The sequence below is a fragment of the Echiichthys vipera genome (genome assembly GCF_963691815.1).
Source record: "Echiichthys vipera genome assembly, chromosome: 14".
Taxonomy (NCBI): Eukaryota; Metazoa; Chordata; class Actinopteri; order Perciformes; family Trachinidae; genus Echiichthys; species Echiichthys vipera.
In genome coordinates this window covers 12,097,820-12,122,903 of record NC_139839.1, presented here as the reverse complement: position 1 = coordinate 12,122,903, position 25,084 = coordinate 12,097,820, and the positions used below count along the sequence as shown (strand labels likewise).

The following is a 25,084-nucleotide window of genomic DNA, read 5'->3' as shown; positions in this document are numbered from 1 at the left end:
ACAAGGTAGTGATCATAAAATTTTTATTAAAATCTGTAAAACACCTTAAAATCATGAAGTTTAGACCATAAAACATTTCTTTGAAGAGCCAGTCCAGTTTCTCAAGTAAGCATGTAGATATCTAAACGTAGGCTCCTCCACTGGCTGCTGAACGCGGGGCAGAATATTTAACAGAGTATCTGCTGTCCTTACGCTGCGGACACTGGCAGCAGAGAAGTGCCCCTCCAATTAACAGGAGTCCTGCTGATCCCCAACCGATGAACAGCGACGCTCCAAGCTCCCTCCTCTGAGAGTCGGTCATGATGGGGTTGTAGAAGTTCCTGATGACGGTGTGAGCAGACCAGGACACGGGGATCAGGCACAGGATACCGCCCACGATGAAGAACACCCCCGCAGCAATTGCTACCCTGCTCTTGGCTTCCTCCTCCTCAATGCAGTTGGTGCATTTCCCCCCTGCGATAGAAAGCAGGACTCCCATTAAGACGACCAAGATGGAGATGACAACCAGGGCTCGGGCCGCCTGCAAGTCTCTGGGGAGGGCCAGCATGGAGTCGTAGACTTTGCACTGCATCTGTCCAGTGCTCTGCATCACGCAGTTCATCCACAGGCCCTCCCAAAAGGTCTGCGCCGTCACTATGTTGCTCCCAATGAAAGCAGACACCTTCCACATGGGCAGGGCGCAGATGATGATATCTCCCAGAAAGCCGACGGTCGCCAGAAAGATGCCCAAAATCTGGAGACCTGCAGATGCCATAGTTGTCTCACGTTAAGCAGCAACAATGAAATAGAGAAAGATGAGCGTCTCACCTGCAGCTTTATACCCACATGGTAGGCTATGGTGTCTCCTGATTGGTTGCAAAATTGATAACACCTGTAGTCATTAGATCAGTTCCATCTTGTCATCCAACACACTGGCAGGAGTTGAAATGTGATGACTTGCAGCTGTCCACATATCAGATGTTTTGCTTCAAATAAACTGAGTCAATCATTTTTATATATGTTTTTTTTTTTTTTATCTGAAATATATCTGTATTTTTCCCTTCATAATTTTTGTTTGGGCTTCTCACATTTGAAAAGTGAAAATAAATCATTGAAAATAGGGAGAAATGTCTACCTTCTGATGTGACTTGTTCAAAGTCCAGCTCATGATTTGACTCTTGAGTTAATTGCCTCCTTTACAAGTAAAGCTTTCATGCATCATTTTTCAATGACAACAATAAATAAATATATTCCTGTTTTACATTCTTAAGTGTGTATAAAGATGGACAATACATTTCATTGACATCTGCTTGCTTACCACCTTATTTCATGCTATTTACCTTAACAGCTAATGGCAATTAAGCTGAGTGATTACACCTGTGCTGATGAGCTGAGGGGTGCAGCCTACTACAAAACAAGTTTGAAAGAGCCAGGCTTTCTTTTGAAGGGACGCTATGGACAACAAGGTGAAGGAAACTCAGAGAGGAGTAATGTAGTTCTTAATGAACACCATATCCTTTAATATGAGGCTTCCCTAACTGATATCTGAAAATCTTCTGCAGCCAACAGGCTCTTAACACTGATTTGGAACCAAATCCCCTGACTGCTCTCTTTGGGCTTTTTATAGATTTATTTAATTTTTTTTAACCTTGCCTATCTATTTTGGTTATACGTTGTTTAGTTGGTTGTTGTGGCCGTGTCTGAGATGAGTTGTTGGGAGGGATGGTGGGGGCAGACGTACTGTGCGGCTGTAATGATTTTTCTTGTGCAGTTGTCTGCAAAACAGATTCTATGCAAATTGAGAACCCATCCACATACCAATTTGTAAAGCAACAAATGTAACCCAGTGATCAGGTAAGATATGCTTTGGATTAAGAGTTATGTTATGTATTTATATTCAATGTTAGTGTTTGATAAATATTTGATAAATATTTGCTGGTAAAAAGAAAACTTTGCAATTTAAGTTTTGCGGCCCATCTGCAGAACCCTCATGAATCACCAGGGGGCCGCAGCCCACACTTCAGGAAACTTGCAGGGCAGAGCTGTTGGTAAGGTTCAACCGAATGCTGGACAAGACATTTGTCGGTGACTTATGTTACAATTAACTTTAATGATGTGAAAACACACTGAGAGGGGCAAAGTCCTAACACTTTAACTCAGACAACTATCAAAACAAGTCTGCAGCCATTTTAATGTCCACAGTGCCGTGGACATGCATTACAAAGTGTGGGGATTTTTAAACATGAAGTACTTATTTCTGTACAATATCATTGCTGTTTTATTACTCACTGTGCACGTATGGAAGTTAAATAAAAATGCATTGGCATGCTTTCACACTATCAATTTAACGCAGATGGCAAAATTAAAGGATGTTGCAGATGAGCTCCAGGTTTAAGGTGAAGTAAGATCAGGGGGGGGGGGGGTCAGCCCCCCAGGAAGTGAAGTTACAGAGTAGGGAGTGTTCTTTCTACAGGAACTGGTGGATCATTGGAGGGACCGTGTGACCAGAGGATTCAACCCGTGAACGAATGAGAGCGAGTCTGGGAGTGATTGACATTCTAAAGCCTGAACCAGCGACAGCCTCAGCAACACCCTGAACCAATCACAACTCAGTGGCTTTGTTGCTCTTTGAAGTCTTTTTGAAAAAGGGGCTCGGTGCTCTTTCTGGTCACTGGTTGAAGAACGTAGCTGTACGGCAAGTAGTATGGCTGTCCTCGAGTAAGAACACGACAAAAGCTAGCATGGCAACCTGTCAATCACAAAGTAAAACATGATCTGCTTCATCCTCTATTTTACTCTAAATGGGACCATAATTTAGAAAATGACATCAAGACTCGAAACCAGTGACTGAGACCATTAAAGGCATTGGGGAAAATGTTTACTGAGGTAATAAATCAAATTGAGAAGTAAGCTCATTTTCCCATTTCTGACTTTTTAGAGTCAGAAGTCGCCCGCTGCTGGAAATGAGAGATAATGCAGGTTTAAGGCACTTCTGCATCGGCTTCACTTTCTGGACCCGGAAGCCACGGCTATCTTTTTTATAAAGTCTATTTTTGTTGTTCATTGAGCATTTGTTTTTTACTGTCGGTCTGGTCAGCTCAGTCTACTGTGCTCCCTTCTGTTAGTGATGTGTCGGCCACTTTTTTTTTGTGTGAATTAATACAAAACAATATAATCGGATGATTTTTGATGATTTTTTGAACAAAGCAGAACTACTTCTTTTTCACATATCGTACCAGTTATATTGAAATATGTGTTTGTGTATCCTATGTATGTATTAACCATGCTATTGGTAGTGTTATTTGTGTTGTATAACTAGGATAGTTATTTTTGACATATCCCACTTTGTTCACCATGAATATGACCAAATATCTAATGTATTGTGGATAAAAATTCTTGCATATTTATTTTTTGCAGCAAATAATGAAGTAACTGAGGCAGTGACCAGGAAATTGTCTGTAGGCCTATATAGTGTTGATGTTTTTACATTACTCCATAAGATCAGGCTGTGTGTCTGTGGCGTGGGCGTGGCTGCCTCCTGATTGACTCATTCGCCTCACCTGTGCAGTCTGTCCAGCTGCTTCCCATTTACTCACTACAAATCATGACAACTTGCAAAACTCAACTCACATCAGCATCATTTGTACATTGTGTTTAGTTCTCATTTTAAAATATTAACATGCTAAAATACTAAACTAGGGTGACAAATATGGTAAACCTGTTTAACAGCAACATGCTTATCGGTTGGATTTTATGTACTTGCATGATCCTTGTAATTGTTGGGTGTTATCTGGTTGAATACATTTATGTAAGCTGCTTTGGGTAAAAGGGTCAGCTAAATCAATGTCATATAATGTTAGAATTGCTGAATTTAGCATTTATTTCAAAACAGCCCCACAGCCCACTACTCTGTCTTTTTTCATGACTTTTAATTTTCTGTCTGGATTTTTTTTCTGCTCACTTGTTTTCACAAACTGTCTTAAAATGTTAAAACTGACTCCTGTGCAGGCGGCATGTCCCAGCTGGTGGTTTATTGGTCATTGTGAGAATTGTACTTGATCGGCTTCACACCACCAACTACTCATGTTTTGCTCTCCTAAACACAGATATATGGACGTGTATTTTAACCAAATTAACTTTTCTACTTTCTATACTGGCACAGCTTCTCAGTCTCTCAACGAGCCCCCTGGTTGGGGGGGTAACCCCATTACTATTTGACATTATTGCTTTACAAAAGACATATTATTCTTATTTTAAATAAAATAAATGTTTTACGGTACATTTTTTGAATCCATGAATAAGTTAGCTCATGTTTCAACTTTTTACAACAGCAAACTTCTGATTGAACCACACTGTACTTTTCTTTCCCAGAGCTCTTCTGGGGCACTGGAGGGACTCTGGGTTCAGAGGTGTCTCTCTCCTACACAAAGGCAGCATGATGAATGTTTATATCTGAGCAATAAAGCCAGAGCCCACCCAGAGGAGGGGGATACTCAGGGGCATCTGTGGGTCATATAAAACTTCCCCGCAGTGGGAGAGCATTTGGTCGGCAGCCCAGTGAAGAACTGAGACACAGCAAGAACGAGAAGGCATACCACCAAACAGCAATGGCATCTCTAGGGCTGCAGATTCTGGGCATCGGGCTGGCGGTGCTTGGATGGATTGGAAACATACTGATCTGTATGCTGCCACTGTGGAAGGTGTCTGCTTTCATTGGGAACAACATTGTGGTGGCTCAGACCATCTGGGAAGGACTGTGGATGAGCTGTGTGGTGCAGAGCACTGGCCAGATGCAGTGCAAGGTCTACGACTCCCTACTGGCCCTGCCTCCGGACCTCCAGGCTGCTCGGGCTATGGTGGTCATCGCCATCCTGTTCTCTTTGCTCGGCCTGCTGCTCTCTGTGGTCGGAGGAAAATGCACAACCTGCGTTGGAGACAAAGTGGCAAAAGCCAAAGTTGCCATCTCTGCTGGTGTTTTCTTCATCCTGAGTGGCGCTCTGTGTCTGGTGACCGTGTCTCTGCCTGCGAATACAATCATAAAGGACTTCTACAACCCCATGGTTCCTGACTCCCAGAGGAGGGAGCTGGGTGCGTGTTTGTATTTGGGCTGGGGAGCATCAGGACTACTGCTGATTGGCGGTGCTCTTCTCTGCTGTCAGTGCCCGTCAGGAGGAGACCGCTATAATGGAGCAAAGTACTCCGCGCCTAAATCCACAACACCCGGGAAGGAATTTGTCTGAATTGCTGCTTTACATGAGAGGCAGCACCTGACTTTAAACCTGTCGCATATCAAGTTGTGATGTGCATTATGACTAACTTTATATTTTTACTAACACTGTGGCCTCTTGTTTCTGAAACATGCAAGAGACTCTTAAGGTATGTGCCATGTTACAATAATGCAACATGGATTGAAGCTTAATTCATTTCTTTTTACTTGGTTTTGTGTTATTTTGATATTAACTCTCCATTTGTCCTTTTTGAAAGATTCAGAAAGAAGACTTGTGTGATTTACTTGTTTTGTTTTTCATTCAGACAATAAAAATATTTTTGTCAACGATGTTTCTTTTTAATATTCCCAATCTGGTGAAACATATCTACATTTACTGAAGTACTACAATTTCAAGGTACTTCCCTTGAGGGCTATTATTCTATATTTCAAGAGGGAAATATTGCAACAGCTTAAGTAACTGGTTACTTTAAAGATTACACATAGAGCATGAAGCATAGATTAAACTAAATATGAACAGTAGGGTCTAAGGGCAGGGGGTGCTGTATTGTGTGCAGATTGTATCGGTGATATTGGGTTATATAATTAAAAATGACTGTAAAAAATATTTAAATTAAGCTACATTTCAACCAGCTAAAACATTAAAATGTTCCTCACATTCATGCATCAATATGAATAATCCAACACATATATATAACAATATATAATATGTGAATTTTTCTGCTTTTACCCACAAGTTAGTAATATTTTTAATGGAGGGCTTTTACTTGTGAGGAATATTGTTGTACGTTGTGATACTGTTAAGTAAAAGATCTGAATACTTCTTCTGCCTGATCTCATCTGAGGGGGCGAAATGGAAACCAACAAAAAAGTGAACAATTACAGGGATGTTTTGTTTTTCTTGTCAGCTTGGTTTAAATTGAAAATGTCTGTAAACAAAAAGAAAACCATTAAAGCGTTTTAGGATATATCGACCTGACAAGACTTGGCAGATGTTCTCTTTCTGGGCAAAGTGTAAATATCCATTCTTTGGAAGATATAAAACAGTTCCTTAGCAACATGAATCCAAGCATACACTGCACACTGTTGTCTCTGGCAGTGACGTCCATTTCCCTTGAGACAGAAACTGTAAATTACCATCTTAATACAAGGGCAGTGGCTACACCATGGCAAACATCTCAAGCAGATACAGTAAATTCCCAGAGAGCACTCCCATGAATTCCTGAGCGCCTTATCACGAGTGCTTATTGAGAAGTTCAGCTTCAGTTATATTACGGTGTTTTGTGCAGGTGCTGAGGAAACACGAGAAAGGAACATAAGAACAAAGAAGTTTTATTTTAAAGACAATTGGAAGTTCAGCAGTGATCATTATATCATTAAACAGTGAACAACAACAACAACAAAAACTAAATAACTGATTTCAAGCGCATACAATCTCCATTCATTCAAACTGTTTGGCTTTCGGTCTTAATGAATAAAACAACTCCTCATAAAAGGCATTCTGTCCAGAAAATATTGTTTCAGAGAAATGTTACAGACTACTATACAGGTATACCGACATTTAATGAACACATTTCACCTGAAACAGAACAAGCAAACACACTACCTGACAATATTTGATACTTTAATGTGCTGTCTTAGTGCGAAAGCAATTTAAATTCTTATATTTATTTTTCCCTAATCAACCAAATACACAGATTTCTTGACCTCAGCAACAACAATTTTAAGAAACTGATCCCTCTGTGCAACGTTTTGGTGAGAACATTAACATTTTGATGAAAATCCGAAGACATTTCATGCAGAAGTTCCAGCCCGAACACTCACACGTAGTCCACGTTTGAAGATGCAGTTCTTGCAGGGGCGAACTTGGCAGGGATGTAGGGTCTTGTGCCGTCTTTTCGGGGGCAGTTGTTGCAGAGCAGGCCCCCTCCCAGCAGCAGCAGCCCAGCAGAGCCCCAGCCGATATAAAGTGCAGCCCCCAGCTCCCTCCTCTGAGCCGCGACCACCAGGGGGTTATAAAAGTCCCTGATCACCGCGTGAGCTGACCACGACACCGGGATCATGATCAGCAAGGCGGCTATTATAAAGATCGCTCCAGACATGATGCAGGCTTTGGCTTTGGCCACTTCGTCCTCCATGCAGTTGGTGCACTTTCCTCCAACCACAGACATGAGGACGCCGAACACCCCGACGATCACAGCGATAACCACCATGGCCCTGGCAGCCTGCAGGTCTCGAGGTAGAGCCAGCATGGAGTCGTACACCTTGCACTGCATCTGGCCCGTGCTCTGGACCACGCAGGTCATCCACAAACCTTCCCAGATCGTCTGGGCTGTGACGATGTTGGCCCCGACGAAAGCGGTGACTCTCCACATGGGCATAGCGCAGGTGATGATGGTGCCCAGCCAACCAATGAAGGCCAGCAGCACACCCATGATCTGGAGGCCCTGAGAAGCCATGATGACGCCACTGCAGGGGTTGTAATTGATTTCATATACTTCACTCTCACACCTGCTCGAGGAAGTATTCGCTGTGCTCTGATGCTCTGAGGTTCCTGCAGTGAGAAGATAACTGCTTCCCATAGTGGTTCAAACTTTCAGGGTGGAGTTTCTGTGCTCCCAGACAAAAGGGGAAAGCGGAGACTTGATATCCACAAACCTTATTCTCCTGCTGTTCATTGTTCCCAAACATACAAGCTTTGTTACCTCAAGCAAGACTTTGAGACTGGGAACAATGGCCCGAGATCCCACCTGTGCTCACACACACACACACACACACACACACACACACACACAAACACACACACACACACACACACACACGCACACACACACATACACACACACACACAAACACACACAAACACACACACACAGACCCATTCACACAGATTAAGCCTTGAGCGAACACAAACTCTAGACTTCAGAGTTTGGGTCAGCATATTTAACTAAAACAGATCAGGAGGTGGATGTTTCTGAAAGAAAATAACAAAATTTCTATTAAATGTAATCTTCATTCAAAGAGCAGAGAATTGACCCTTGAATATCTTTTTAAATTCATCACAATTCAAAATGATCACACTGACTTTCTTAGATATATAGCGTTATATTAACTAATGTGTGCCTGTAAATTGAGAGACGCTAATCATTTCAGGTTGAAATAGATTTTTAGAATTATGTTAACTTTGCCAGATCAAAGCAAAGATGTGAATATTTCCTGACATTTTAATATTTACTCTCTTGACAACTGAAAAATAGGTCCTGTGAGTCTGTTTAACGTACAAACAACTTTGCCTGTAGGCTCACAGTTTGAACAAAAACCAGTTTCCAACCACCATACCTCTTTTTTTCTGCCACACCTAAACCTGATCTACAAGAAAGTCACACAATAGATGTTTGTCAAACGCTGGGAGGTGTATTTTGTTTTTTAAAAAACGACCAACGTGTGAAAAGTCAAATAGAAGTTAAGAAACAGTGAATTTGACACGTGAATTAACTACTTTGAATGATATATTGATCAGTTCCATTTTAAGACCACTGGCTGAATCATGTTGCAAACAGCTGCTGTGTGAATGGATGTGAAATTAAAAAGCAAGCACAAGTGAGGTCTGATTTGTAAACAAAATATTTATTTACAGTGTAACTTGAACATCATGAATCTCATACACATGGTTTATACAAACAACCCACACACAGCATTTCAAATTAGGTCAGAGAATATTCATACTACTCAAAGAAGACTTGCAAATTACTAATATTCATATCAACATCCATACATCTACAAATAACTGTGTTAACATGTAAAATTGAATTTCCACTTTGGGTGTGGATGGTTTCTTCCTGTCTCCTTCCCTTCGACTCTCATGAGGTGTAAAACTCAGGAATACTTTCTGTTCAAGTAACTTCCTGAACCATCAACACCCACAACCCAGTAGCACCAGTGCATCTGTCCCAGTAAACATTGATTTACTGACTTCTGGATCTGTTTCAGACAAAGTCTTTCCCGGACACTGGTGCTGAGGCTTCAGATCTGGCAGCTTTGTACCTCGCAGTGTAGGAGTCTTCATCCTTTGCGGGGCATTTGCAGCACAGCATCCCCCCTCCGATCAGCATCAAGGCGGCCGCCCCCCACCCGATGTAGAGCGCGGCGCCCAGCTCTCTCTTCTGTGCGTTTATCATCAGCGGGTTGTAGAAGTTTTGGATGATGGTGTGGGCGGTCCAGCAGACAGGGACGAGGCAAAGGATCCCAGCTATGATGAACATAACTCCGGCTGCGATGCCCACCTTGGCCTTGGCCGACGGATCCTCCACGCAGTTGGTGCATTGCCCCCCGGCTACGGAGAGTAGGATAGCCATGACGCCCACCACGATGGCGATGATGGTCAGGGCCCGGGCCGCCTGGAGGTCAGAGCTGAGGGCCAGCATGGAGTCGTAGACCTTACACTGCATCTGGCCTGTGCTCTGAACAACACAGCTCATCCAAATACCTTCCCATGAGGTCTGCGAGGTCACAATGTTGCTGCCGATAAAAGCGGTGACCTTCCACATGGGAAGGGCACACACAACGATGGCACCAATCCAGCCAATGATGCCCAGAGCTGCGCCGAGAATTTGCAAACCACCAGACACCATCGTGGGAGAGCTGATTTCTTCTTTCAGTTGCTTCAAATGAAACTCTTGTCACTGGGGACTTGAAAGGCCTCTCCGTAGACCTTAATTCCTCTCTGGCAGTGACGTAAGCCTGCGAGTTGTTTGTCTCCTTCTGTGAGTTTGTGAATGTGAGAGGATTCAAAGGAGAGCAGGTACATATGATCTCCTCTGTGACAGAGGAGGGGCCATGGAGGAAAACAACTAACCGTCGGCCCCTGCTCTTCAGTTCCACTCCTCCAAACTCCACAATCCCATAACCTGTTTACCCTCCCCCAACCGCCCTGTCTCAGCAAAAGAAAACAGGTGAAACTGCTTTGCATGTAGCACCGCATGCATGATAAAACACAACTGTAACACAATATAAGCATTTTATTAAGAAAAAGAAAATCATAGTAGCATAAAAGAACATTTATTGGGTTCAGCCCCCCCCCCCCCTTTTCAGTTTCACCTTAAGCAGCAGGAGGGTGGAGTAACGTCCTGAGCGATAAATGACTCAGTCTGTTTCAAATGACAATACCCCGGACGAAAACATCAGACGGACCATATATGGTAGGGTGCTCTGTGACTGCGCTGTATGACACCATCACAAACTATGGATGACATGCTGATGTTGTCTAAATAAATATGTGGCACTGACTCAACTGTGGTTCCAATTTAATGTTAATGAAGTAAACATGTCTCGTCACTTTTGGCGCTTTCATTAAAACCACAACAAGTCTTGAGTAACAGAGCCCGGCTATCCCAACTTCATGTAAATAGTTGTTGTTGAACACACACAATATCACAAATTAAACACAGCGTATACACAGAATTAAAGAAAAAAGTGTTGATTACTGAGAGCAAGTGGAGCCAATAGTGCAGCATGGTTGAAAAGTTATTGCATAGCTATATTATTGCACTGGAAAAGAGGTAAGATAACAAATTAACAGTCACAGTGACTGAGATAATATAATACAGTCAGAGCCAGTAAAAACAGTTTCACATAGATCGGCATGTGTAAGTGTTTGTGTGTAATGCTTGGGCTGCATTCATTTTTACAGCAGGTCTTCTGCAATCCTCATGGCTAGGGTTAACTGGGGTCACAAACCGGATCCACACTTTGTAACGTCAATACATTTACAAGGAAAAACACACCGTGCGAGGCATGTGACCTCTGATGTGACAAAGGTTGAGGGTACATAATTACATGTCCATGAAATGTGTCTTTAGTCATGATGTTACTTTACGAAATATAATTACATTTCTTACATTTTAACAACTTATTGGCAACGAAATGAATTACTGTAAGTGGAAAAATGCGGTGAGATATAAAGGCCGGTGTGGGCTTTGAGAGAAGCTGTGTCATGTTCAGTCTGTGTGCGTTCTGTGAATCACACTGAAGGCTGATTGTAAATGTGAACTCAGAAGGATGTTTTGTTCAGCGAAGATCACAGGAAAAGAGACATTTATGTGACATTTCTGTGGGCAGAGTGGGGAATGGGCAACAAAGAGTCAGTGTAAGTGATATATGAAATATGACATATATCTGACACGTCTGGATTTTGAAACTTTTAAATGTTGTAACCCTGACATGAAAGAAATGTGTTGAACTCTCTCTCTCTGAAGTTTGGCTCTTCTGTCTGCTATTCACCGCTCTACCCAAAGGGAGGCAGCAGCTTCTACTTTCAAAGCGTGCACTTTGTAGTGTGTGTGTGTGTGTGTGTGTGTGTGTGTGTGTGTGTGTGTGTGTGTGTGTGTGTGTGTGTGTGTGTGTGTGTGTGTGTGTGTGCTTGGGTTTTGGTTGGAGCTTTCTTTGCACAGAGAAAGAGAACGAAGGACGTCTGTGAGGTTGTGAAAGTGTGGCTTCAAAGTGTTCAAAGAGTTTCCAACTGCAGTATTTAACATGTCTATAAATCTTAAAGCAGCCATTAAATCCAAGGCCCCCTACTCCATTCAAATGACTTATTACTTAGTAACTGAGTTTGCTTATAGAGCAGTATCTTCACTGATCAGTGACCTAATACAGGCTGCCAGTGGAAATCCCCTTTCTGTAAAACGGCCAGTTTCAAATGAAGAGCTGGTGATTGTTTAGGAGATATTAAAAAATAAACCGATATATCAGCTGTGATTTTTAGTTGCGTTTCTTTCTTTTTTTTGCATGTGTAGCATGTTTATGATGCCATAATAACGACCAACTCACCTTATTAGACAGACGCTCTAACTGCCTGTTATCGTAATTATGATCGAAGAAGAGTTTCGGTTTGGTGGTTTCATTTTTAACAGTGTGGCCAGTGTGCATCTTGCCCCTTTTGTAAACATAAACATTTTCCAACATAACCATAACTTTTTGTATCACCATATTTATTTAAATCTGGAATTTTTCAGTCATTTAATCGTGTTAGTTCTATATGTAGGAGAGCTGCATTAACTATCAAACTATCAGAAGTTACAAAAGTTTTCCAGTTTCATCTGCAGTTTACACTAAAATGTTTTAATTACTGCAAAAACTCCAGCCTGTTGCACCAGTATAAGTCCAAATACGGCTCTTTCAAACAGCTTGTATCACACATCGCACATGTAGATCTTTGAATTCCTGTTAGTGGTGGCATTAAACCCATTTTACCACGAGGTGCAACATTTTTCACATTAAAATGACTCTATTTTCAATACAATTTTGCCTCAAAGGGGAAATATCATGAAAAACTAGGTGCTAAAGAGACGCAGCGTTTCAGATAGAGGGTAAATATATTAAACACATATTTTAAAGTATATAAATGTGTTCTTGTAGAAACCCCCAAATCCTGTTAATTAGCATTACATGCCATTTTTAATGCTTAAATATCATCCCTTGCAATTGTTTTGGTCCAATGGAAAGACATACGGTATTGTGGGTCAGATCCAAATCTCATTTAAACCATTCGGTCAAAAGTTGACCTGTTTCCATCTGAAACACTGAAACAAAAGATGTTGAGTTATGAATAAAAAACACAATTAATACATTATTTCATGTCTGGGATGGGACTTAAAAGGTGTACATGATGTATGATACAAGCTGTATTGTACTTAAACTTCAGATTTTCTAGCTTCCAGCAGGACAGTATCAGTAGCCTACTTCCTAAATGGTATTTTTATAACTGTCTTCCCTCCTATTTTTAGGTTACTACAGTATACTCAGTGTTCTGTTGACCCATGCACATATATGCATTTCTCTTGGCAGTTAACCAAATAGATGAATCTGTCATTCATACAGCATGCCCTCTGAAATATCCTCTCCACACACCCAGCTGGACATGCTGATAGATAATTTCTGTGTTTTCTCTGTAGCTGGAGAGGAGGAAGAGCTCACTCTCACAAATCAACAAGGAAGAGCAGGGAAATAGATAATCCCTCTGCTAACTGAAACTCATTTATCAACTCCTGTGAGAGATAGAGCCATGCAGTGAAACTCCCCTAACTGAACAAGTACGTGTTGTTACGGTTTTTATCAGCATAGAGATGTTTCAGTCAAAAGCTCCCCTAATCAGTACTTTTTACTGTAAGATAATGTGGTACGATTCACATACAATCCTGCACACTTACCAAGATCTAGCCTCTTAGGGACATTTCACTACTGCTACTTCTACTACTTCTACACTGTGGTGTACTGGGGGGCAGCATATCCGAGAAGGACACCTCCAGACTAGATAAACTGATCAGACGGGCCGGCTCTGATTTCGGCACAGTGGACAAACTGCTGGACATTAAGGACAACGCCAGCAACCCCCTGCACACCTCCATTAGCAGCCAGAGGATCCTGTTCAGCTCCTGCCCAAGTGTGGGACCAACAGCCTCAAGAACTCCTTTGTCCCTCAGGCCATCATCCTCTACAACTCCTCACTCGGGGGGAGGAGGAAATAAAGAGGACAGGAGAGAAGGAGTGGGAGCCACTCACTGTGCAATTAATAATCTATACTCTTACATACCTGGACACTAATCTTCTCTCTCTCTATCCAACACTTAAGTGCAATAATTGAATCTTGTTGCTCATTTCTGTCATATACATTCATTCATTCATCTTCAACCACTTATCCCGGGGTCGGGGTCGCGGGGGGTGCTGGAGCCAATCCCAGCTGACATCAGGCGTGAGGCAGGGTACACCCTGGACAGGACGCCAGTCTATCGCAGGGCACATAGAGACGAACAGAGACAGACAACCATTCACACCTACGGGCAATTTTAGAGTCATCAATTAACCTAACACAGTCATACATATTTTATCTTATACATTTTTATTTGACCTGTACTCTTACATCTACCTAGTTTATTGTTTACTGTTTATTGTTTTTTTATTCTTTCTGCATTTATTTAACTAAGCTAAGAGTTTATTGGTTATCTTATGCTGTATTTTTTGTTATTATCTGTTATTTTTTATACCTCCCTTGTGTCTTTTGTAAGCTGCTGGAATATCAATTTCCTTGTGGGAGTTCATCCCAAAGGATCAATGAAGAGAAGTCTAAGTCTACTACTACTACCACCACTACTATACTAAAATAATAATAATAATATTAATAATATTAATATTAATAATATGTATACAGTATTATAATAATTTTACCTAATTGTCTTGGTTTTACGGCTATCAATTGTCCAGTCGTTTATCAATCAGCTGTTTTCAGCTTAAGCGGTGATAAACCCACTGTTCACTACCTGCTCAACTCCGAACAGCAGACAAGAGTGAACACGGTGAGCAAAGTGCAGCATTTAGCAGCTAAAGACCCCGATAGTATTGGACTAAAGTTTGTCACTTGGCAAAGAAACACGACTCCAAATGCATGCTACCTTTCTGCTGCATGCAAATAACAAAAGTGTTTGCTTTCACAATTTTAACAATACAGTTTTATATCAGGGCTTTATCTTTTGTTTACGAGACACAGCTGGCTGTTGATTGGCCACTCAACTATCAAGTATTTCTTGTTTAAGCATACAAACAAAGAATTTGCTAGTATTGACATTCAGATATGATTTGAATTGTTGGCAAATTGTTTCCTTCCCAAATGCTAAAATAGTTTCATTTCATTGCCTTTTATCAGGCTTTATCGTATCGTGGTTACTGGGTTAGCCATTGGGTTTGACTAATATCAAAGTGTGATAATGTGTACAGGTACATAAGATAAAAGTGTGACAGAGTGTGATAGTGGCACTGTAGACAAACAGCACATGAAACCACACTTACAGAGTGTTTTAACAGAGCTTTTAGTTTACATAAGAAACCAGACTCCATGTCACTATTACTTAATATTTTAGGATTGAACAGCAAACCCCGCTCAGCAGATGAATATTACACTTTAAACAGCTCCAGAAGGAAGTAACATTGAACCTGAACACATTTTCATTTCTGTGTTACATTTCTTATATTTCTGTTAGCAGTGTTGTTGTTTGTTGGCTCTTTAAAGAAAACCTCATGTTAAGATGTTTAAAAAGGATAAATCAGGTAATTTCTTCCTACTACCAAGTATCTTCTGTGTCTCCAAATACCGATATAGATGAAATAGGCAGGCTTAGCTATGTTTTGCCCATTTCAGTTGAAACAGGCCCGTCCTCTCAAGGGCCCTGACATGTAAGACTTTAACAGTTCACTCATTTAAAAAAACGACTGCCTGTCGGTACCCGCCCTCTCTGCGTACCTATCATTTATGAGAGTGCTGCCCACATTAGCTCTTGACACGGGGGTCCCAGATGCTTAAGGCTGCCTCTGGCCATAAGCCTCCATTGTCGCACTGAAAACACAACATATGCAACACATCCTCATAACTAAACAACATACTAGGTTGTTTGCCAATGACTCCCACATCAACATCTATGACTGTTCTATTAAAACGCATGAAACAGTCGTACAGTGTCAGTTTTAGTCACCTTACCGTTCTATCCAAGATAATAATGCAGTTTTTTACACAAGTTGTGAAACACTACTGCCCCCCACTCCTGAACTACTACTGAAGTCGGTTACTTGGTTAGGTTAAAGCAATAAAAAATATTGGTTTGGGTAAAGAAAAGATCACAAATTAAAAACAAAGAAAGGCGCTTTTGATCTTTGGGTGAAAATCCTGTGTTCGTTTGGTCCATCCACACCCCCGACCTTCCTTACTACACAGACTTTGGGACTGTTATTATCGTGTCACCTCCTTTCCTTGTTAGTTTCTTGGTTACTATGGCCACAACACATTGCCACCCCACAATAAAAAACGTAAATATGGCTTGTTATAAGGAGGATAGATTGACAATAAAACACACCGTTGCACTGGGCGACATGTTCCAACAATTAAAATATTAACATTGACACTGTAGTTTATTTTTGACTCACACGCACATACACCCCTGTGCTGCTGTGTACTCACTAACACAGCAAATATGTATTAATGCACGACTGAAAATAGTCCCCATCAAATTTACCTTTACATAGATTTGAGTAATGTTTGCGAGAAATTACAGGGCCCAGCTGATTTTAAGGGATTACTAGGCCACAGCTATGACCCTTTTTAAAAAAAAATGTAAATATGTATCAGTGGGCGTTGTGTATACGAGTTCCAGATTGAATACATTGTTTGATTTGGTCTTTTAATTGGAGTTACTCAAGTTTCAGTTTAGTTTCATGTCTTTATCACACTGTTGTTGCTTAAAAGTTAATGTAGTTCACATTGTAGTACGTGTCATATTTTCTCACAAACATGTAAACATAAAGATTGTTTGCTCCATTTTTCAAACCTGAAAGAGTAGGTACACAGAAGCCTTAGTCACATATCTACATTATAAAATATATTGTAGTTTGTCATTAACTCGATTTTTACTGTGATCCATAGACGGTGTGACCCATTGGAGATGGTGCGTGTTATAAAAACTGCTATAAAAACTGTCACATCGTGCTTTAGTCGAGGCTATAAAAATATGAAATATCAAACAAAACAAAAATCAAAAAGAAAACAGTAAATATGTAACAGAAAAGACATAGAGAAAACTTCCCAATGTTAAATATGTACTGTTAACAATACGTTAGATAATAAGTTCTCTTTTTCTCTTCCTCAGTCCCTCTCAAATACAATAACACAAGCACGCACAAGTACACGTACACACACACACACACACACACACACACACACACACACATATAATACGTGTTTGTATATCTGTAACAGTCTCATGTGGTCACCTATCAACCATGTAACGAGCTCAGCTTGGCCACTTATTACCTACTGACAGCAATAAAACAGACACACCCCGAGCTACCATGAGCAAAAGGTTAAACCATAAAACTACTCTTCATTTGAAAAAGCACACAAACGAGCACCAACACACCCAGGTGGTAAATGAGGCCAATGCCCAGAACTCGCCTGATTGGCTTGGTTTGACGAATGATGTCATCTCTAAGGAGGGCCTGACCACTTAGTAATAAAAACGATCCACAGATAAGGGTCATCGACTTCTTAAGAGCAGCAGGAGACGGGGAAATAACGTCTGAGAAGACACAAACACGCTGCCGAGAGTTTGCTTCTGGATTCAGCAGCAGGTACAGTAGCAACAGCTTGAGAAGACGGCAAAGGCTACGTGGTGGAAAGAAGAGACGACAGAGAGGAGCTTATAGTCAACGAGGCCTTTAGATAGCCTATGTGTTTGAAAGTAAAAGGAGGAAAAGGAAACAAGGAAAGAAATTTGAAAATTCCATAAAGAGGAGCCAAGAGGAGAGGAAGGACAGATAAAGGAGCTTTTGATCCAAAGAGGGGCCGCCTGTCTGAGTGCATAATGGTGTCTTTTGGACTTGAACTGGTTGGGGTCATTCTGTCGGTGCTCGGCTGGGTGCTGAGCGTGATCAGCTGTTCTTTGCCGATGTGGAGGGTGTCCGCCTTCATTGGTTCCAACATCGTCACAGCTCAGGTGTACTGGGAAGGCCTGTGGATGAACTGCGTGTTCCAGAGCACGGGCCAGATGCAGTGTAAGGTCTACGACTCCATGCTGGCTCTACCTCAGGACCTTCAGGCTGCCAGGGCGCTCACCGTCGTCTCTATAATTATAGGGGTGTTGGCTCTGCTCATCTCTATGGTGGGAGCAAAGTGCACCAACTGCATCGAGGACGAAGGGGTTAAAGGCAAGGTGATGGTCGCCTCAGGCGCCTCGTTCATCACAGCATCTCTGACCCAGCTGGTGCCTGTTTCCTGGTCAGCACACACCATCGTAACTGAGTTCTACAGTCCACTCATCCCCTCCGGTCAGAAGATGGAGATCGGGGCGGCGTTGTATCTGGGCTGGGCCGCTGCGGCCCTGCTGCTAATTGGAGGGTCCATCCTCTGCTGCAGTTGCCCTCCGCAGGAAGAGAAACAATTGAGGTACAGCATGCCCCCCCAGAGTCGTATAGCATACTCCGCCGCACCGAGGTCAAACGCTCCAAGCTCCTACAACAGGAGGGACTACGTGTGAGGGGAGAGGAAACGACCGGGGGGGGGGACCTCCTTTATACTATCTTCATATCTTCACTTATATCCTGCTTATTTCTACATTGTCAGGAAATGTGTACAGAAATGTTGCTCAATAATTAATCACATTGGTTTAACTAGAACCAATTGTTCACAAGAAAATGGTAAAACAGACAAACAGCTTTGTGGATATTTTGGACCATAGATGTGTGTAAATATAAACGCAGTTTTTTTGATACTTTTGAAAAATAGATTTGGAAGATCTATACAGATGTTTGATGGTACTGTTTACAATAACTACTGATATAAATCAAGTTTAATAAGTATAAGTAATAAGTAAAGATTGGTTAAAAGGTTAAAAATTTGGTCTATGTGGTCAGTTCAATGAGGAGACTTTATCTCATATATATTTATTATTTGTGCTTATAACATTTACGTTGTGAATGCTCCTTATCGTACTGATCAGTGTACATATCAGATATCATATTGTCAACTATTGTCAAGCAAATAGAGACACTGTTGTGACTGTTTTGATGGTTTTAAATGTACTTTTAGGACGTAAATAATATGTGTCTTGCTATTATTACACAAAATACAGACATAGCCTCACTTTGGGCTCCAAAGCAAGGTCAACATGACGGAGTGGACTGTAAAAAGAAGCTTTATAAAATAAACATTAAGTCGGGTGATAATATGTGAGAGATTTTCTATCTGCACATTATGTGGCTGTGTTTAGGCATTATCTACAGAGATTGATGCTTTTATATATATATATAATGTTGTAGGTGTTTGCCAATAATGAGAGAACATTCTGAGTTTACTTTATGAATGTAGATGTTTTGTTTTTAGATCTGCTGAAATTATTAAAATAACTTAAATAATGGCGTAATAAATCATTTCACTGTGAATTATGTGGGTCTAATTTATCATGAAACTAAACAATGAGCAATAGATGTTTAAATACTTGGCATGAGAGAAAAGGCTTTAACTCGACACTGTAGGAATAAAAGAGACACAAATTAAGATGAACAATAAGACAAATACTCATTGTTCTAAAACTGTATTTTTTTTTATCATCTTGGGTCTTTTATGGTTTTAACAACTGCATTAAAAGAAGGTATTGATGATGTTTCAGATTTAGTGACACCTTCCCTATGTACGTCAGAGTTGCACATGATGATTCTGATGTGAAGGGAAGTCCCTTCTGTTTGGTGTCTGACTCAGTGTCTGAACCACAGATACCAACCCTTTCCTGTTTTGAATAGTCAAATAAACCCTCTGTGCTCTGACAGGTGTGCTCAGGTACCGCAGAGCACCAGGAAGAGTGCTGGAAGAAGCACTTTTACGTAAAGTTATAATCTGTAAGATTTTTATTTAGTTGATTTTCTGTTAGGTTAATTTCTATCAAAGAGTGAGTTAAAACAATACTGAGTGATCAAATGACCCACTAATGAAAGCACTTCTACTTACCTTTATACAGAGTAGTACAATCTGCGTCTGTGGAGACATTCCCTCTCTAAATGCAAATGTGCCGCCATGTTAGTGACACTGCTGACAGCGTCGGTCTGCCAGCCGGACTCGTCACTGCCGGCTATGCTGCATTCACTTGTAAACGAAAATCTGGAACATCAAACTTGTGAGTCAGGCTTGTAGCAAGGGAAGAAGTGCAAGGAACGTGTGTGTGTCTATGGCTTTAAGAGGGTAACATATAGGAGACAGACCAGAAGTAGAGAGGTGAATGTGTGTCAATAAAGTTTACAAAAATTACCATAGCAACCGTGAATGTGACAAGATGGAGGGCTCTGAAAGAACAGGCTCGCCTGCAGTTACATCTTACAGAAACGACGTATCTCACTTCTTATGGATTACGACTTGACGTAAAAATAGCAATTCCATTCCAAGTCCCGCATTCAAATTTATAGTAGAAATAAAAAACGTGTTAGCAATAAAAATATATTTAAAACACCATAAGTACTCATTATGCAGAATGACTCATTTCAAAATAATGTACTTTTCTGGTTTAACTTTATTGATGAATTAATGTGTACGTGACTTTAATGTTGCAGCTAATAAAAATGGGGTTGATTTTAACAAATTCATAAACTGCAGCAGAGTAACTTGTGAATCCCCCCTTGATGATCAATATCTATCAGTTATCTTCAAAAAAAAAGTCATATTGGGGGAAAATAAAAGTAACAATAAACACACTTCACACTTCACTGTATTCTCATTAATGGGTGCGTATGATATCTTATGAAAACTTATGCACAACAATTTTCTATTATATCTTACAACAGAAACAAACATTCAATTTAAAAAAGGCTTTATATTTATTTGAAATAAATATAAATAGTATTAAAATTAAACAAAATATATTTCTAAAACTTGTTTACATTTGACCGAGGGGTTAAGGTGCATTTGAATGAAGTCTTATCTTATCTACTTATCAAATATGATAATGCATAATCATTTAGTTGTTCATTTTTATATAATTAATCTGGAATTATAAAGAAGTATAAAAAGGAAATGTCAAGTAAAATACCCCAAACGTGTACTTAAGTTCAGTTGACATAATTATTAAACACATATGCTGTAGGTGTGTGATTTAAGATGCCATTCTTCTCAATAACTATTAATATGAAACACATGTATATGCATATGTACTAATTGACAAGAACACACCTTGGCTCATGTTTAGGAAACACAAGCAGCTGGTCACCACAGGGGTACTGACACAGGCAGCCTTCAGGTTTTCATTGTTATCTCAGTTTTAACGTATTAACTGATGTTGTCACATAAACACGATTGCACGACAAACAGAGCCTCCCTGTTGTTCAGCCTTGGGGTGTGTTTATGTGAGCTGTTGCTTTTATATCTTTGTGAGAACTATTTTGGGCTCCAAAACACACACAAATGTTCCTACATTATGTGTGTGTTTGGCTAAAAACACTGGCTGCCTGTTAGTCAGACCCATAGGTGATGAGCAGTCATAGTCCCTTGAGATTTAGGTTTTGAAGTGAAAAAGTCACCCTGCCGTCGAGGCACTTGGCTGAACCGTATTTTGCCCTAACTCGTAATCAGTTCCTACACTTGCAATTAAAACTTGCAAAGATTAAAGTCTTGCTGTCATTATTCCATGTGTCTTACTAAAGTATCAAAATATCCCTTCCTAATGTGCTTGCAATGTAAGTGATGGGGTACAAAGTTCCTTCACTGAAAACATTCATTCAGACGTTTATCTGAAACTTATATGAAGCGAATTTTGTCCCCCATCACTTTCAGAAGAGTCATACATTGGCACCAGACTGCAACCTTTTCTTTAATTCCAGTTGCATAAAGGCTGTGCACATGCAAAAAGTGAAATTTGTCTACAGGCATGCATACAATTGAGCATCTATGCATCATAAATTGCTAATGATAACTTGACAATGACTGAAATGTTGCTTTGGTTCAGATGGAGTTCTTTAAAAGAATACAAAGAAATAAAATACCCATTTTCACCTCAATTAGCACAAACTTATGTAGATTGTTGGAGGACATTTTGCTAATTATTAGAAATGTATGCATCTGTCACATAAAGCTGTGCCAAAAATACAATTTTGAGTCTAATATCCTAACTCAAATTTCACCCATTTGCAGTAAATTACAAGTATAACTCCCTTGAAAGTATATTTGCACTTTAAATTTAAAAAAGATAGAAAGAAAAATCATAATTTTCTGATTTTATTTTTTAAATGATATTCATATATTTTTCCTTTAACACAGTATACTCAACCACGTGTCTCCAGTAATTATTTGGTCAGAGTTTAACCGATACTGAGAAGATCACGGTGTCTGTATGCTCAAGGTGTCACAGAATCGGCCTATTATGTTTTCTCTCTGCTCATATTTGCTCTGGGTGCAGTTATTCCAGTTTCCAGCAGAGCTTTCGGGATTGTTTTCCTAACACTGAATCCTGACTGTTTTAAGACTGGAACCAGGAAGTAACATAAGCTCAACAGTATCAGAGTGACAGTCTACTTTTGTGTGTGTTTGCACCATTGTGTGTGTGTTTATGCTTCTGTGCTTACTGACAACAAGCTTCCTAAGTAGCCTGAGGCTGCAGCTGGACCTCTCAGTTCTCCATTGTGGTTAACTGCTGCATAAGTTAGGTCGGAAATTATGTTTAAGGAACTTTTATAGAATTTTTTACACAACTTCTCCTTCCCTTTATTCATGAGACAGCCATCTTGCCAATAGTTACTAACCATATGAACACCCTCCCACCATCACATCCCTCCTCACCTGCCCTGCCTCCAGCTCCCCTCCTCCACTGTATGTGCACAGGTGGTGTCTCTCTTTCTTTAGTGAAGACAGCCTCCTCTTGACATCATCACCAGGGGACTCCTCCTTGCTCCCCTGAGGTATAAAGGATCTCTTGTTTCCGTGGCAGCCCCTCGTAGCTACATCACACCCTCTTACAGGTGCTCACACTTTTCAAGGACAACTGAACAATAGGCTGGGAGGATCTTTGCTGCGATCTGAAAGGTTTGTTGGAAAATCATCAGAGCAAGAGCCAGCCATGTCGATGGGCTTAGAGATCGTGGGCATTGCCCTTGGAGTCCTTGGTTTTATCATTGCAATAGTGACGTGCGCCCTGCCAATGTGGAGGGTGACGGCTTTCATCGGAGCCAACATCATCACTGCTCAGACCATCTGGGAGGGTTTATGGATGAACTGTGTCACCCAGAGCACGGGCCAGATGCAGTGCAAGGTCTACGACTCGTTGCTGGCCTTGCCTCAGGAGCTGCAGGCCTCCCGAGCAATGATGATCATCGCCATCATTCTCGGGGTGTTGGGAGTCATGATCTCCATCGTCGGCGCCAAGTGCACCAACTGCATCGAAGATGAGCCATCCAAGGCCAAAGTGATGATCATTGCCGGAATCTTCTTTGTCCTTGGCGGCCTTTTGGTCCTCATCCCTGTCTCCTGGACGGCCAGCGTCGTCGTCCGCGATTTCTACAACCCTCTCCTGACCAATGCGCAGAGAAGGGAGCTGGGGGCATCGCTCTACATCGGCTGGGGAGCGGCCGCACTGCTCCTGATTGGCGGTGCGATGCTGTGCAGCAGCTGCCCGCCAAAAGAAAAGCAGTACAAGCCGCCCCGGATGGCCTACTCCGCCCCGCGCAGCGCCAGTGCAGGTGCAGGGTATGACAGGAAAGACTATGTTTGAATTGATTTGAAAAGTCAGGATAAAAGTAGGATAAAATGAAAATGTTTGTTGCACATGACTGTTTTTGTGTCTGAATTGTATTTTGCTGTCTGAAACCACAGGGGGAACCCCATGAAAAGACTCCGAAATGAAGATGTGTGTCCAAATATTTATCTTTCTGCTTTTCTTTTGAATGACGTGTTCATTTAAATACCTTTAACATCTTTGCCCTGCTATAATAGAGCAGGGGCGTCTTGTTAAAGAGGGTCACATTTTCATTATATGAACATTAGGGACTTTTTTTCCAGTAAAGCATTACTTTATTCTTTTGAAATGTAAAACTGCATCCCTCTGACAACATGTTGTATTTATGCTCAAACCTTTGTGGCATTATGTGAATCTTTTTGTGTGTGTGTGTGTGTGTGTGTGTGTCGCTCTATCATTAGCTGTTGGCCTGCTGGTGTCGTGTTTCACTGAAACTGTCAGTTAAAATACTGTGTGTCGCTGACAATGACGAGGAAAAGCAGCTCTCATTTTACATGGATTTGGTTGTGTGATTGTTCAGCGTATTTAGAGTGTGTGTGTGTGTGTGTGTGCGTGCGCGCGCGTGTGTGTGTGTGTGTGTGTGTTTTGCATGTAATATTTGCTTAGGAGAGTTTCTGCTGAGACTGAAACTAAAGATGGGTCCATGATATGGCCCCAGGAAACAACTTTATCTTCTTCCTCACAATTTCACAGTTTGAGGACATAGAAAAGCCTGTTTCAGCTGCCACACAAAGACTTTTTATGTGTCCATATGTGTGAATTTTTTTATATTTCTGTAATAAAATATATTTGTGATGTCTTTTAACACCGCATACTCCACCGTGTGTTTGTGTTTAAATAGATGTGTAGTGCGTATTTTGTTTTTATCTTATTTTTGTATCTTTTATATCTATCACAACAGCCTGTACAGTCCTCTGTTTGTCAAACAAAGAGCCAAAGGACCTGTGTGTGTGTGTGTGTGTGTGTGTGTGTGTGTGTGTGTGTGTGTGTGTGTGTGTGTGTGTGTGTGTGTGTGTGTGTGTGTGTGTGTGTGTGTGTGTGTGTGTGTGTGTGTGTGTGTGTGTGCGTTTGTGTGTGTGTGTGTGCGTGTGTTTGTGTGTGCCTGAGGGAACATGACTACAGCTGTTGTAGGATGTTTGTTTCCACATCAGCAGGATGTGTAGCAATTTAAATTATATATATCCATCTCAATCTCTTTGAAATAAGACTTTGTGTTCACAACACAAAGTCTTATTTTACCTTTTTCCTTCAAACATTGTTAAAATCCTTCATTTATAAAAAACTAAAAAGTAAACTTTGTATAAATGCTTTGATAAAAGTTTTATAGTAGTGCTTGAGTGTCAAATGTTTTGAAGATTTCAATAAACAAATAAGAATGATGTGGGGATTCTTTTCTTCCTTTTTGCTCAAGAAAGACAGTTTAATCCTTTACTTTATATATATATATATATATAAAAGACATGTTGTAGGGTTAACTCAGGTGAAAACTCCACCGAGTGTTACTGCATCTACCAGGACAAAATGCTCCATTGTCTCCACATATAAGAGTGATGGTTCAGGTCTGTTAAAAGAG

At 40.9% G+C, this 25,084-nt stretch overlaps 6 protein-coding genes across 6 annotated transcripts; 3 read left to right on the top strand and 3 right to left on the bottom strand.

The window, feature by feature from the left end:
- Positions 1-121: 121 nt before the first annotated feature.
- On the bottom strand, positions 122-757 carry LOC310957007 (claudin-like protein ZF-A89; the record flags this gene model as incomplete). The annotated part of the gene is made up of 1 exon (XM_083927404.1): positions 122-757. Exon 1 carries the CDS (start codon positions 752-754, stop codon positions 122-124), a length of 633 nt encoding a protein of 210 aa, XP_083783530.1. The 5' UTR covers positions 755-757.
- A 3,816-nt stretch (positions 758-4,573) lies between these two features.
- Positions 4,574-5,447, top strand: cldn29 (claudin 29). The gene has a single exon (XM_083927402.1). The coding sequence runs from the start codon at positions 4,587-4,589 to the stop codon at positions 5,217-5,219; it is 633 nt and encodes a 210-aa protein (XP_083783528.1). The 5' UTR covers positions 4,574-4,586; the 3' UTR covers positions 5,220-5,447.
- A 1,579-nt stretch (positions 5,448-7,026) lies between these two features.
- Positions 7,027-7,665, bottom strand: LOC310957004 (claudin-4-like; the record flags this gene model as incomplete). The annotated part of the gene is made up of 1 exon (XM_083927401.1): positions 7,027-7,665. The coding sequence occupies one exon, from the start codon at positions 7,663-7,665 to the stop codon at positions 7,027-7,029; it is 639 nt and encodes a 212-aa protein (XP_083783527.1).
- Positions 7,666-8,812: 1,147 nt separating this feature from the next.
- Positions 8,813-10,005, bottom strand: LOC310957003 (claudin-4-like). Its single transcript, XM_083927400.1, has one exon. It carries the CDS (start codon positions 9,835-9,837, stop codon positions 9,193-9,195), a length of 645 nt encoding a protein of 214 aa, XP_083783526.1. The 5' UTR covers positions 9,838-10,005; the 3' UTR covers positions 8,813-9,192.
- A 7,602-nt stretch (positions 10,006-17,607) lies between these two features.
- LOC310957000 (claudin-3-like) lies at positions 17,608-18,279 on the top strand (the record flags this gene model as incomplete). The annotated part of the gene is made up of 1 exon (XM_083927395.1): positions 17,608-18,279. One exon carries the CDS (start codon positions 17,608-17,610, stop codon positions 18,277-18,279), a length of 672 nt encoding a protein of 223 aa, XP_083783521.1.
- Positions 18,280-22,735: 4,456 nt separating this feature from the next.
- LOC310957002 (claudin-3-like) lies at positions 22,736-24,847 on the top strand. The gene has a single exon (XM_083927399.1). The coding sequence runs from the start codon at positions 22,837-22,839 to the stop codon at positions 23,485-23,487; it is 651 nt and encodes a 216-aa protein (XP_083783525.1). The 5' UTR covers positions 22,736-22,836; the 3' UTR covers positions 23,488-24,847.
- Positions 24,848-25,084: the final 237 nt, after the last annotated feature.